At 41.5% G+C, this 12912-nt stretch overlaps 1 protein-coding gene and 1 pseudogene across 2 annotated transcripts in view; one reads left to right on the top strand and one right to left on the bottom strand.

The window, feature by feature from the left end:
- LOC307055662 (trehalase-like) overlaps positions 1 to 12912 on the top strand; it is a 424950-nt pseudogene that overhangs the window by 87570 nt on the left and 324468 nt on the right. The gene's annotated exons all lie outside the window — the stretch shown is intronic.
- Positions 538 to 11385, bottom strand: MPZL2 (myelin protein zero like 2). Its single transcript, XM_079709402.1, has 6 exons — positions 11241 to 11385; positions 9875 to 10041; positions 9398 to 9608; positions 6552 to 6699; positions 3254 to 3329; positions 538 to 1014 (listed from the first exon to the last, which is right to left on the bottom strand). The coding sequence occupies exons 1-5, from the start codon at positions 11296 to 11298 to the stop codon at positions 3266 to 3268; spliced, it is 648 nt and encodes a 215-aa protein (XP_079565528.1). The 5' UTR covers positions 11299 to 11385; the 3' UTR covers positions 538 to 1014; positions 3254 to 3265.

Raw genomic sequence — 12912 nt, 5'->3', positions numbered from 1 at the left:
TCTTCCAGTTCTCAGAGCTTTGTATAACACTATACAAAATTATTATCATTTAGGGTGATTTTTTTCACTAGCTCTAAATATTTTAATTGTAATATACTCCTTCAGAAACCTTCCATTTAACTGCTTAATGATTCCAGTCTACAAATGAGCATAGATTTTGCTCTGTTGTTATAAATAATTGAATTGGGGGAAAAACTATAGTAAGCTAAACAGTCATTCACTGCTCATGAAAGATCTGAGCTGTTGATTGCTTGTCACAGCAGAGAAAAAAGGTGACAAGCAATTCATCTTGAGGTGGCATTTGTCAATCTACTAGCATTTCTGTAACTGTCCCTAGTTACTCTGTGGTTTAGACTTGTACTACTGTAAACCTTGGATCAATTGACCAAAAACAAACAAAAACAAAAACCTGCCATCTAGGGTACTGAAAGAAATTCGATAAAATAAGATGTGTCCCGTACTTAAGGAGAGCCATAAAAATCAAACTGTTCTTTAACAGGTTGAATTTAGGATTTTCTGTTAATCAGTCAAAAACAGTTGGGAGAATCAGCTCACCTTTTAATTGAGAGTGTGAGAAGGAAAGAATAAACATGTTAACTTTAGTAGCAAGAATGCTGCTCTAAGGAAACTAATATATTAAAGGAAATGTTATGACACACAAGTTGACTTTTATCCCATTTGATGCCAATATATATGTATACAAGTCATAATCCACAAGGAGTGTTTAAGGGCAAAAATGTAGCTTCCTAGTATATAAAAGCTAATGAGCATTTGAAAAAAATACAATATTTGTACTCTGAAATTAAATAAAACCTTAGTAACAGGGCTGTGTGTGAGTCTGCTGGTAACTGCTCAAGAAGGGCCCTATGCTGGCACCAGAGGAACGTTGCTTGTCTAGGTGGTTATATACTGCAGAGCTGGTTGGAAGACAGGTCACAACTGGAAAAGCCAAAGAAAAGCTTCCATTAATTCCAACTTATCTCAGGGTTCTTGTTCTTGGAAATCTTCAGCTTCCTGAAATACAAAACAAAAGTTTAAATGGATAATGTATATGGCAAGAGTGCAATAGGAGTACCTGGCATTATGAATACATATATCTATATATATATATAATCTATTCTCCATCGTGAAGGAAAATATCCTTAAGTATATCTGTCCTCTTCTAACTTAACTTTTAAAAGAAATTTCCTGATCCTTATTACATATTTCTCTGGGTCAATGTCCTTAATTCATAGTCTCTGCCTTGCATGGACACTTGGATGATCCATAGCTGCTCACTCACATGCATTCATTCCTCTCTCTCTCTCTCTCTCTCTCCCCCCGCCCCCACCATCACCCCAACCCCTTTATTATAAACAAAATCAAATATACAGGGGCTTCCTTCGTGGCGCAGTGGTTGAGAGTCCGCCTGCCGATGCAAAGGACATGGGTTTGTGCCCCGGTCCAGGAAGATCCCACATGCCGCGGAGTGGCTAGGCCCGTGAGCCATGGCTGCTGAGCCTGCGCATCCGGAGCCTGTGCTCCGCTCCGCAACGGGAGAGGCCACAACAGTGAGAGGCCCGCGTACCGAAAAAAAAAAAAAAAAAAATCAAATATACAGAAAAGTACAGAAGGCAGTGTATGGAATTCACTGGCACTTAATTTTAAAGTTGTTTTTTTTTTTTTGCCTTATTTGCTATAAATACATATATTGGTGAGGGCTAAAGTTTTTTAAACAAATTACTGACATTTTAACCCTAAATGCTCCAATATGCATTTTAAAAATAGAGACATCTTCCTGTGTAACCACAATACCCTTATTATACCTAATAAAAGTTAACAATAATTCCCTATTGTCCAGATTGAAATTTTTCATATTAAGACTTTCCCATTGTCCCCCCAAATCTTTTTTATAGCTAGTTTATTCAAATTAGTATCCATCCAGTCAGGGATCGTACACTGCACTTGATTGTGTTACTTCCTTAAATTTCTTTTTTTTTTTTAATTGTGGTGTAATTGCTTTACAATATTGCGTTAGTTTCTGCTGTACAGCAAAGTGAATCAGATATATATACATATATCCCCTCTTTTATGGAATCTTTAAATTTTTTTCAGTCTTAAACAACCTCCATCTTTATTTTCCATGACTCTGGCTTATTAGAAAATCTGCTTGATTTTAAAAATAGCCCTTGGTAAAAATGTCTCTGACACCACATTTTTTTTCTAGGTTTACAGTAGAACCATTTTTCTCCATATTCTATTTTATAAATCCTTGAGAACTTTCACTGGAGCTTTAGGCTATAAAAATGTGGCTCTTTTTGCAAATAATAATACTGGACCTACTTCGGAGAACAGAAGAAATTGTGATCATATGAAAAATAAATCATCCTACCTTTTAAGCCTAATAAACCTAAAAACTGGAAAAACAAAACTACACACCACTAAAATTGGATTCATAGTCCCAATAACTAAATGAGAGGAGTAGAAATCAATTCCAAATAATACAAAAGTTCTCCTGTCAAAATGTCAAGCATATCTATTGAGTCACTCTCTTAAATGCCATTAGTTTACAATAAAACAAAAGAATAAAAGCAGATATTAATTCTTTCATTTAAAAAAAATTTATTTACATGTTGAAAGTTAATTTATTATTCTTTATGGTGGTAAATATAACCCGAAAGCCTCAAATAATCATAGAATTCTCTCAGCTTTACTGGTAGTAGGGTCTAGCTTCCTGTCCTTTGCACAAAACACACTCAAAGGGGAAGCCATCGATAACACAAGAGAAACCTTTTATCTCTCTGCCCAACTCCTCTAATTTCATACAGGAAACATGTATCATATAATCTGGGAGATCCACAGTAGAAATGAGCCATATAAGAAAGCTAAGGAGGGATTCCCCTGGTGGCACAGTGGTTAACAATCCGCCTGCCAATGCAGGGGACACGGGTTTGATCCCTGGTCCAGGAAGATCCCACATGCCGCAGAGCAACTAAGCCTGTGAGCCACAACTACTGAGCCTGCACTCTAGAGCCTGAGAGCCACAACTACTGAGCTCACGTGCTGCAACTTATGAAGCCCATGTGCTCTAGGGCCCACGTCCTGCAACTACTGAAGCCCTTGCCCAGAGAAGCCACTGCAATGAGAAACCTGCACACCGCGAGGAAGAGTAGGCCCTGCTCACCGCAACTAGAGAAAGCCCACGCACAGCAACGAAGACCCAATACAGCCAAAAAAAGCTAAGGAAAGAAATGAACCCATTTGTGAGCCTTACCATATAATAATGTTAGTCTGTGTCTTCTAAATAAACAGAAACCTTTTTTTCTTGATTGAGCTTTTCTTCTTCTTTTCTGTAACATAGAAGCAGAAACCAATGTCAGGGGAACAAGGCAAGAAGCAAGGGAGGCAAATCCTACAAAGGTTCAGGTGAGATATATTCCCCCAAATTTGGGGGAGAATTGTATGCACCTGGGAGTAGATCGAAGCTTACAGAGTGCTAAACCTATTAGCGCTATCTAATAATACTCATACCTCCACATGACTCTGGGTATCTGAACTTAGACACTTTTCAGAATATTTCTAGAAGAGAATATTATTTGGGAACTCCAGGTTTAAAGCAGACACCTTAGTTTACCATTAGTATTCTACCTCTAATTCTACTTCCTATTCAAAAAGAAAAGCATAAAATAAAAAATAAAACAAACAAAAACAAAAAAAGACTAACCTAGAAGTCAACTTTATTGATTGTATTCTATTCAAACCAACTCAGAGTTGGGTTCATTAGTCTCCTTAAAAATCAATTCTATTTACTATAGTAAATATTTCTTGGGGAAAAGAAACAAATGGTGCTGGGACAGCTGAAAAATTACAACTGCAAAAGAATAAATTTGAATTCCTACTTCACACCATATACACGAATTGATTCAAAATGAATCAAAGACCTAAATGTAAGAACTAAACTGTAAAACTCTTAGAAGAAAATATAGGCATAAATCTTTTTGACCTTGGATTAGACAGTGATTTCTTAGATATGACACCAACAAAACAAGCAACAAAAGAAAAAAAGATAAATTGGACTTCTTCAAAATTTAAAGGACACTAATCAAGATAGTGTAGGGGCTTCCCTGGTGGCGCAGTGGTTGAGAGTCCGCCTGCCGATGCAGGGGACACGGGTTCGTGCCCCAGTCCAGGAAGATCCCACATGCCACGGAGTGGCTGGGCCCGTGAGCCATGGCTGCTGAGCCTGCGCGTCCAGAGCCTGTGCTCCGCAACGGGAGAGGCCACAACAGTGAGAGGCTCGCGTACCGCAAAAAAAAAAAAAAAAAAAAAAACTCTTAAAACTTAACAATAAAAAGACAAATAACCTAATTTTAAAGTGGGCAAAATACTTGAATAAATGCATCTCCAAATTAGATATTTAAATAGCCAATCAACACATGGAAAGATGCTCAGCGTCATTAGGAAAATGCAAATGAAAACCTCAATGAGATACCACTTCACACCCACTAGATGGCTATAATCAAAAGCACAGACAATACAAGTGCTGCTGAGGATGTAGACAAACTGGAACCCTCATACATTGCTGGTGGGAATATAAAATGGTGCAGCTGCTTTGGAAAACTGCTAGCAATTCCTCAAGAAGGTAACACAGAGTTACTACATATCCCAGTAATTCCGCTCCTAGTTATATACACGGGAGAATTGAAAACATATGCCCATGAAACTTGCAGATGAATGTTCATAGTAGCATTAATCGAAATAGTCAAAAAGTGGGAAAAACCTAAATGTCCATCAACTGAATGGATAAACAAAACGTGGTATATGCATACAATGGAATATTATGCAGCCACAGGAAGAATGAAGTACTATAACATGGATGAACTTTGAAAGCATTATACTAAGTCAAAGAAGCCAGACAGGGCTTCCCTGGTGGTAAAGTGGTTAAGAATCCGCCTGCCAATGCAGGGGACAAGGGTTCAAAGCCCTGGTCCGGGAAGATCCCACATGCTGCGGAGCAAATGAGCCCGTGCGCCACAGCTACTGAGCCTGTGCTCTAGAGCACGTGGGCCACAACTACTGAATCCCATGCGCCTAGAGTCCCTGCTCTGCAACAAAGAGGAGCCACAGCAATGAGAAGCCCGTGCACCGCAATGAGTAGCCCCCACTTGCCGCAACTAGAGAAAGCCCGCGCGCAGCAACGAAGACCCAGCGCAGCCAAAAATAAATAAATAAATAAATAAATAAATAAATAGGAAGCCAGACATAAAAGGTCACATACTGTATGATCCCCTTTATATGAAATGTCCAGAACAGGCAAATCCATAGAGACAGAAAGCAGATTAGTAGTTGTCAGGGGCAGGTGAGAGAGGAAAATAGGGAGTCATGGCCAAAGGGTATGGAGTTTCTTTTGTGGAGGTGATGAAAATATTCTGGAGTTAGTGGTGATGGTTATGCAACTTTGTGAACATTAAATAATGAATTCTATTATATGTAAATTTTATCTCAAAATATATATATATTATGCACCTTATATCAGCATGGCTGACTTTGCTAGGCACTGATTCATAGAGCCCCTGCTGACAGCCCAGTGGTTCTTAGAAATGTATGCTTTACATTAAAAGTGAGGAATATCCAGGACTTCCCTGGTGGCGCAGTGGTTAAGAATCCGCCTGCCAAAGCAGGGGACAAGGGTTCAAGCCCTGGTCCGGGAAGATCCCACATGCCGCAGAGCAACTAAGCGGGTGTGCCACAACTACTGAGCCTGCGCTCTAGAATCTGAGAGCCACAACTACTGAGCCCACCTGACACAACTACTGAAGCCCGTGCGCCTAGAGCCCGTGCTCCGCAACACAGAGGAGCCACTGCAATGAGAAGCCCGCGCACAGCAACAAAGAGTAGCCCCCGCTCGACGCAGCTAGAGAAAGCCCGTGTGCAGCAACGAAGACCCAACACAGCCAAAAATTAACTAATTAATTAATTTTTTAAGTGAGGAATCTCCTAGAAAAGCTTTACATAAGTAAATTTTTATAATATCAAATCCTGCATAGTAAAGAAAGCTTATAATAAAATCTTCTGTAAAATTAAGAAACTAAAGTTACTAGACCCACAGACATAAAAAATAAACTTACAGTTTGTTTGTTTGAAAGAGTGGGGAGGGATAAATTAGGAGATTGGGATTAACATATACACGCTATAATATATAAAATAGAGAACCAACAAGGACCTACTGTATAGCACAGAGAACTATATTCAGTATTTTGTATTAACCTATAAGGGAAAAGAATCTGAAAAAGAATACATATATATATATATATATATATATATATAAATCACTTTACTGTACACCTTAAACTAACAAAACATTGTAAATCAACTACACTTCAATTTAAAAAAAGCTAAAGTTACTAATTCACACCCTTATTTATCCATCCTGTGAATTTGAATTCTTTTATGTAAGATTAACTCAAGAGGAAGAACATCTGTTCAACAATTATTTAGCCCCACTATAAAATACCAAGAGTTGCCATAAAACAGTGTTAAAAGAAGACTTTCCCAGAACTGCCCAGCCTTACGATTTTATCTCCACCACTTTATGAGCTCTTTCAGCCCGTCGCTTTTTCCGGAAATGCTGGAAGAGGACCACCACAATTACTATTATGACCATCAGTGCACAGGCGGAGCCAATGGCCAGAGCCAGGAAGTGGATCTCAGAGAAGCGTACTGTAAGGAGAAAAGATCAAGTTGGGGTTCTGAAAAGAGGAAGACTATAATGAAATCTAAAGATATTCATCCTTTTTTTAAAAAATAAATTTATTTATTTTATTTATTTATTTTTGGCTGCATTGTGTCTTTGTTGCTGTGTGCGGGCTTTCTCTAGTTGCGGCGAACAGGGCCTGTTCTTTGTTGCGGTGCACAGACTTCTCATTGCAGTGGCTTCTCTTGTTGCGGAGCACGGGTTCTAGGTGCATGGGCTTCAGTAGTTGTGGCACGCGGGCTCAGTAGTTGTGGCTCACGGGCTTAGTTGCTCCACGGCATGTGGGATCTTCCTGGACCAGGGCTCAAACCAGTGTCCCCTGCATTGGCAGGTGGATTCTTAACCATTGCACCACCAGGGAAGTCCCAAGATATTCATCCTTAAATGGAATCATTAAGGGGTGTATTTTCATCTTTAAATAAAATCTTTCTTCTATGATATTAATTTTGTAAAGTCTAGTAGCAGTAGAAAAGCCATACAGGGATTTCCCTAGCAGTCCAGTGATTAAGACTCCATGTTTCCAATGCAGGGAGCGCAGGTTCAATGCCTGGTTGGGGAACTAAGATCCCATATGCTGCGTGGTGTGGCCAAAAAAAAAAAAAAGTAGGAAAAACATACAGACTACTTTAGTGGTTCTCAAACTTTGGTTCTAGGAGTAGCAGCTACAGAATTACTTGAAAACTTTGAAATGCGAGTTCTATCAGGCCCCACCCCGGACCTACTGAATTACAGGGGGCACCCAGCAATCTGTTTTAATTTGTCCTCCAGATGATTCTGATGCATGCTGTAAGTTTGAGAACCACTTGGCCAGTTGATCTACCTAGTGGGGTGAGGTTATTGCTGACCTAATCAAATCCAGTGTCTAATCTATTTCTCCCCGAATCCTTCTCCCCTCTGTCATGCAGTCAGTCATTTATTCAGGCTTATTAAGGGCCTATTATGTTCTAGGGAGTCTGATAGAAATACAAAGCCAAAAGAGACATTACCTTCAAGGAACTCATGCCCACTGGAAAGATAGACAAGTAAATCAGTAACTATAGTCTAGTGGATATATAAGGCAAGAGAGAACCCAAAGGGAAGGGTCCCTAAACCAGGCTAGAGTCTGTGAAGCCTGGGTCTCTTAATTTTTACCTTGATTTCTGATTTAAATTTCAATAAACCCTCAGAGCCAGAAAAGACATTAGAAAATATCTAGCCCAGGGGTTCCCAGCCTGGAGTCTATGAAGGAAGATGGGGCGGGCAGGGCACAAGCCCACAAAATCCATGTCATATTGTGTGTGTACATTGTTTGTGGTAAACAGGGGTTATGGCATTCATTAGGTTCTCAAAGAGCAGTGACCCCAATATGTTGAAGAACCATGTGTTCTTATCTACCTGTTCATTTTGCAGGATAAGAAACTGAGAGCCAAAGACATTACATTACTTCTTTCAATACTCAAATGACTTCTCCAAGGTCATACAGCTCTCTATTGATAGGGCCTTGAAGGATGATACTAGGAATGAAAGGAGGAAATGATACCACTTTATAGGCTTTTATGTTTTGGGTAGTAATGTTGTGTGTTGGTTAAGAGCATACAGCAGAGACAGCTAGGTTAAAGTACCAGGTCCTGTGTGATTTGGGGTAATCAACTTCTTTGAGCCTCAGTTTCTTCAATGTATAAAATAGAGATAACAATATTCACTTTTTGAGTTCTTATAAAAAATAAAATTGCTTTGTAAATTGTTCCACGCTGTGCCTGCGCATAATAAATTTTCAATATATGGTAATTATTATAATTTTCAGTACAATTCAAGAGTTTGGGGGGTTTTATTTTCATTACTTCATTTTACCCTCACCATAATCTTTGCTATATTATTCTCACTTTACAGGAGAAAAAGAAAAGTTATTTACAGCTGGTGAACTGTAGCAGTGACTCAAACCCAAATTTACAACTTGTAAGTTTTATGGTCTTTGCTTTTGGTTGTCTGGCAGTTTTCCAGGTTGTCCTTTATAGGACTGCAGGCAATACAGTGCCTTAGTTTGGAGCACAATTTTGGAGACAGAGATGCTTGGGTTTGAGTTCTGAGTGACTCCATTTATGAGCTCCATGACTTTGGACAAGTGACAACCTCTATGAGCATCGATTTCCTCATTAGTAAAATGGGGGGGGGAAGCACACTAAGAGCACAATAAATTGATATGATATGTAAAAATTAGATGATACGTAAATCCCCTAGCACATGGGAAGTGTTCAATAAACAATAACTACCCTTATTGGTATCTGCCTCCAACAGTGGTTGCGAGAATTAAATGAGATAGTACATGTCAAGAACTTTAGACAGTGCCTGATGTAGAGTAGGTACTCAATAGTACCTTGTGAATAAATGAGTGAATGAATGGACCTATTGTGTTAGCCTTTTATCAGAGGGTTGCTTCCTCTCCCTTTCACGATCTCAATGCCATTTTCGTAACAGATTCCTTAGGTCCCTTTATTTTCTGTTTCTTTCCACAGCCAAACAAAGCCTGTCTCTTTTTTACCCCAGGACTCTTCACTCTCCCTCTGCAGTTTCCAGATCCAAAGGGTTGGTCCTTCTCTCTACTCTTTCAGCCATCACAACAGTTTGCCCCTCTCTTTTTTACAAGCTCTCACGCTTTCCAAAACGATTTTTCTCTGCATCACCTACCAGTGTGCACAACGCTGAGCTGGATCTCCCCTATCAGCCCATCAACATCAGGTGGGTTCTTCACCTGGCAGGTGTATGTTCCATTGTCATCAAACTGTAGCTTCCAGAGGAGGATGGAGACATCATACCGCTCAGGGTTCCCATCCCAGACCACCCGGTCCTTGAAACGCCCACTCATGGGTCTGAAGGGATCCACATGGTAGTAGAAAACCTAGAGAGGAGAAATGGCCAAAGGTCTTATTTGGTACCTGGGCAGGGAGGCTGAGATGGCAGGACCAGGAGAGAAACGCCAGCAAGCCTGCCTGCCCCATCTGCAGCTCTCCTGAAAGAACCTCTTGCTTTCCCCTTTGCCAGGCTCTCAGTTCTGTCTGTTGATTCGTTTCCCAGCTTTACCCCGTGCTTGTTGCTAAGAAAAATACAGGAAGGGCAAGGAGAAATGGACTGGCTTATCTTCCTAACCAAGGGGCCCTTACTTACAAACTGCTCAGGGCCCCCATCTCGAGGACGGAAATTCCAGGTCACTGTTAAAGCATCACCCACAGGGGCAAAGCTGGAGAAAGTGCATTTTAACCGAACATCGGTCCCATTGACAGCCTCCAGCACACGGGGAGTGTAAATTTCCACAGCTGCTATTGGCCAAAGAGCTGAAATGAAAAAAAAAGGGAAAGGAAGGGTTACCAGGAGATGTGTATTAAGAGAATTTCTGCTGACACTACCAAAATAAAGGTCTGAGTAGGGCATTAAACAGAACTGAGATGCCCCAGCTCTCACTCAAACTCACTTCGCCCAGAGTCTATATACTCCTACCTACATGCAACCTTCACCCTCCCATTCCTTAAACAACTAAAAATACCACACAGTGCTCTCACTTTCCAAAGCATGATACCTTAGCCTCATGGGTACCACTTCAAAACTGCTGTAACAAACTACAAACATCGGCAAATAAAATTGAAAGCAGAAACAAAACATCAGAACTAATCAGAATATGAATTAGACATGTATTCAGATTAAGCATTGTATGTTATGTGTCTGATGGTCCCCTAGCAGGTACGTTTTCCAGAAAGTGTCCTTGTTATGTGAATTTCACACTCTGTTCCTAGTCTTCTGCAGAAACTGAGTTAATCAGTCCCAGACAGTTTAGCTTGCCTGCGCCGCTGGAACCTTTATACCACATGGCATTTTTTTAGCATGATATTTACTTGTTGTTTTTTTTTTTTTTTTGCGGTTCGCGGGCCTCTCACTGCTGTGGCCTCTCCCGTTGCGGAGCACAGGCTCTGGACGCGCAGGCTCAGCGGCCATGGCTCACGGGCCCAGCCGCTCCGCGGCATGTGGGATCTTCCCGGACCGGGGCACGAACCCATGTCCCCTGAATCGGCAGGCGGACTCTCAACCACTGCGCCACCAGGGAAGCCCGATATTTACATTTAGAATGTGCATGTTGGGGCAGTTACAAAGCCACAGTGGGTCTCTCTCCTTAACAATCTCAGCTTTCCCATCGCTGCCGAGAGCCCCAGACAAGACCCACACACAGAAATCGAAGTGCCAGGTTCTGCCAGCAGTGGGAGGCTGAGAGTAGCCACAAAAAATGGTGTGTAACCTGAGATTAGAAAACCCTCTCTGTGCCTGAATCACTGGCACCTGAGAACACACCTAAACCTGTTTTTCCAAAAGCAACTCCCCCAAAACAACCCACCACTTCAGTTTCACTGAAGTCAAAACTAAAACGAAATGCACCTGTGGCTCAGGCTCCAAAAAAAGACTCTTGCAACTTCTTCGACAATTAGCTAACTTTATAGGGTAGGCAGTGAAGGAGGTAGGCTCATAGAAGCCCGCGAGCTCTTACCTGTGAGCTGTATGCCGAGAAGAAAAAGCACAGCACGCGTAGGGCTCTTGCCATACATGAGGGAAACCCAGCCCTGGCCCCAGAGACCAGACCGGGCAGACCGAGCGTTCCAGCACCCTGCCAAGGCCACTCCAGGAGGAAAGCACACGGCGTTTTTCTGGAGAGGGGAGTCAGTCCCTCACCTATGGGAACCTGAGCACCCGTGCCTGTGAGTCATTCCTGCTCTGCCGGTGCTGGAATGAAAGGTGGGGCCTCAGCTCCCAACCCCCTCCTTCCCTCCTTCCTTTCCTCCCTCCCACCCTCTGTGCTACAAGCGCGTCTGCAGAAAGTCCCATGCAGTCCTGTCTTAACTTTTCAGTTTATCTGGACCCTGGCCTCTGGATGGCTTTGAAAACAGCCAGAGGAGGTGGTGCCTGTCTGAAATGTCCCAGGCTGCTTTGGTTCTGGCCCACACACACATGTTTTTTTTTAAAAACAGGTTTCAGGCTCTCCTGAGAAGTGAATGTTGAACCTACCTGCAGTGATTCCACTTATCAAAGCACCTCCCTTGGGCCACAGCAGTGGAAACTGGGTTCCCAAATCCAAAGTAATCAGAATTCCTTAGGACCCTCTGTGTTCAAGAAGTCCTACAGTTTATACCCTCAATTTTAGCCAAATGTTACAAGGATTGCTGTACCTTTTCTAGCTGCTAGCTTTCCCCGAGACCCACCTAAAATACACTGACCAAAACAAATCTCAGTGTTTAATGACGCTTTACGTTCGAAGGATTTAAAGAGGAATCAGGACATCATCCCAGCTCATTTACCCTATCTCAAGACAGTTTGCAAAGTGCTTTTATCTACACAACACTGCCATGAAGTATTCCCATTTCACCAGTGAAGACAGTAAGAGCCCAGAGAAGTGATTTGCACAGCCAACAGGTAGCAGAACTGGAACTTTTTTGACTCCTTTTTTTTTTTTTTGGTTGCACAGCATGTGGGATCTTAGTTCCCCAACCAGGGAGGGATCCAACCCATGTCCTCTGCAATGGAAATGCAGAGTCTTAAGTCCCCTTTTTTGACTCTTAAATCTAGTTCTCTTTCCACAAAATAATAGCTAATGTGAACAATCAGACAGAGGACTCTCAAGGAAAAATTTTTCCTAATAACCTTTTTGTACCTCTGATTTTCTGCCATTTTGGGGACAGCCATCTGTCTGAGAAATCTAAAGAGTTGAGGACTTTAAATGAGAAAAGGTGCCTCCTTGTCTGGAAGGACGATGGGTAATTGTTACAGATTAATGAAGCAGCGTGGAAACAGCAGTAGGAGGGGGATGAAGATTACACACACAGTTGAAGTAGGCTTGACCAGGAATCTAACCTAGAACAGAAGAAACAAATTGCCCTTATGCCTGGATTAGTAATCTAGAAACTCTTTAGTGATTCATAAAATCTCCTAGTGAAACCCTGGAACAAAGAAGTTTCCAGGACGGGGAGGAAGGGGCAAGCTAGCTAGAAAAAATAAAACAGCTTAAAGAGGGAAGCAAAGAGAAAATTCCACCAAGAGAGAGGCAGATTACGGAAGAAAAAGAAAAGCAAAAGAGGAGAGAAAAGCAGCAGGAGAAAGATGTCATGATGATGGAGCAAAAAAGGTAAACAACAGCAAAAATCAGTCCCCATTAGAACTAAGAAAAC

This window comes from Hyperoodon ampullatus (genome assembly GCF_949752795.1).
Source record: "Hyperoodon ampullatus genome assembly, chromosome: 7".
Lineage (NCBI taxonomy): Eukaryota > Metazoa > Chordata > Mammalia > Artiodactyla > Ziphiidae > Hyperoodon > Hyperoodon ampullatus.
This window is presented reverse-complemented; position numbering and strand designations above follow the sequence as displayed.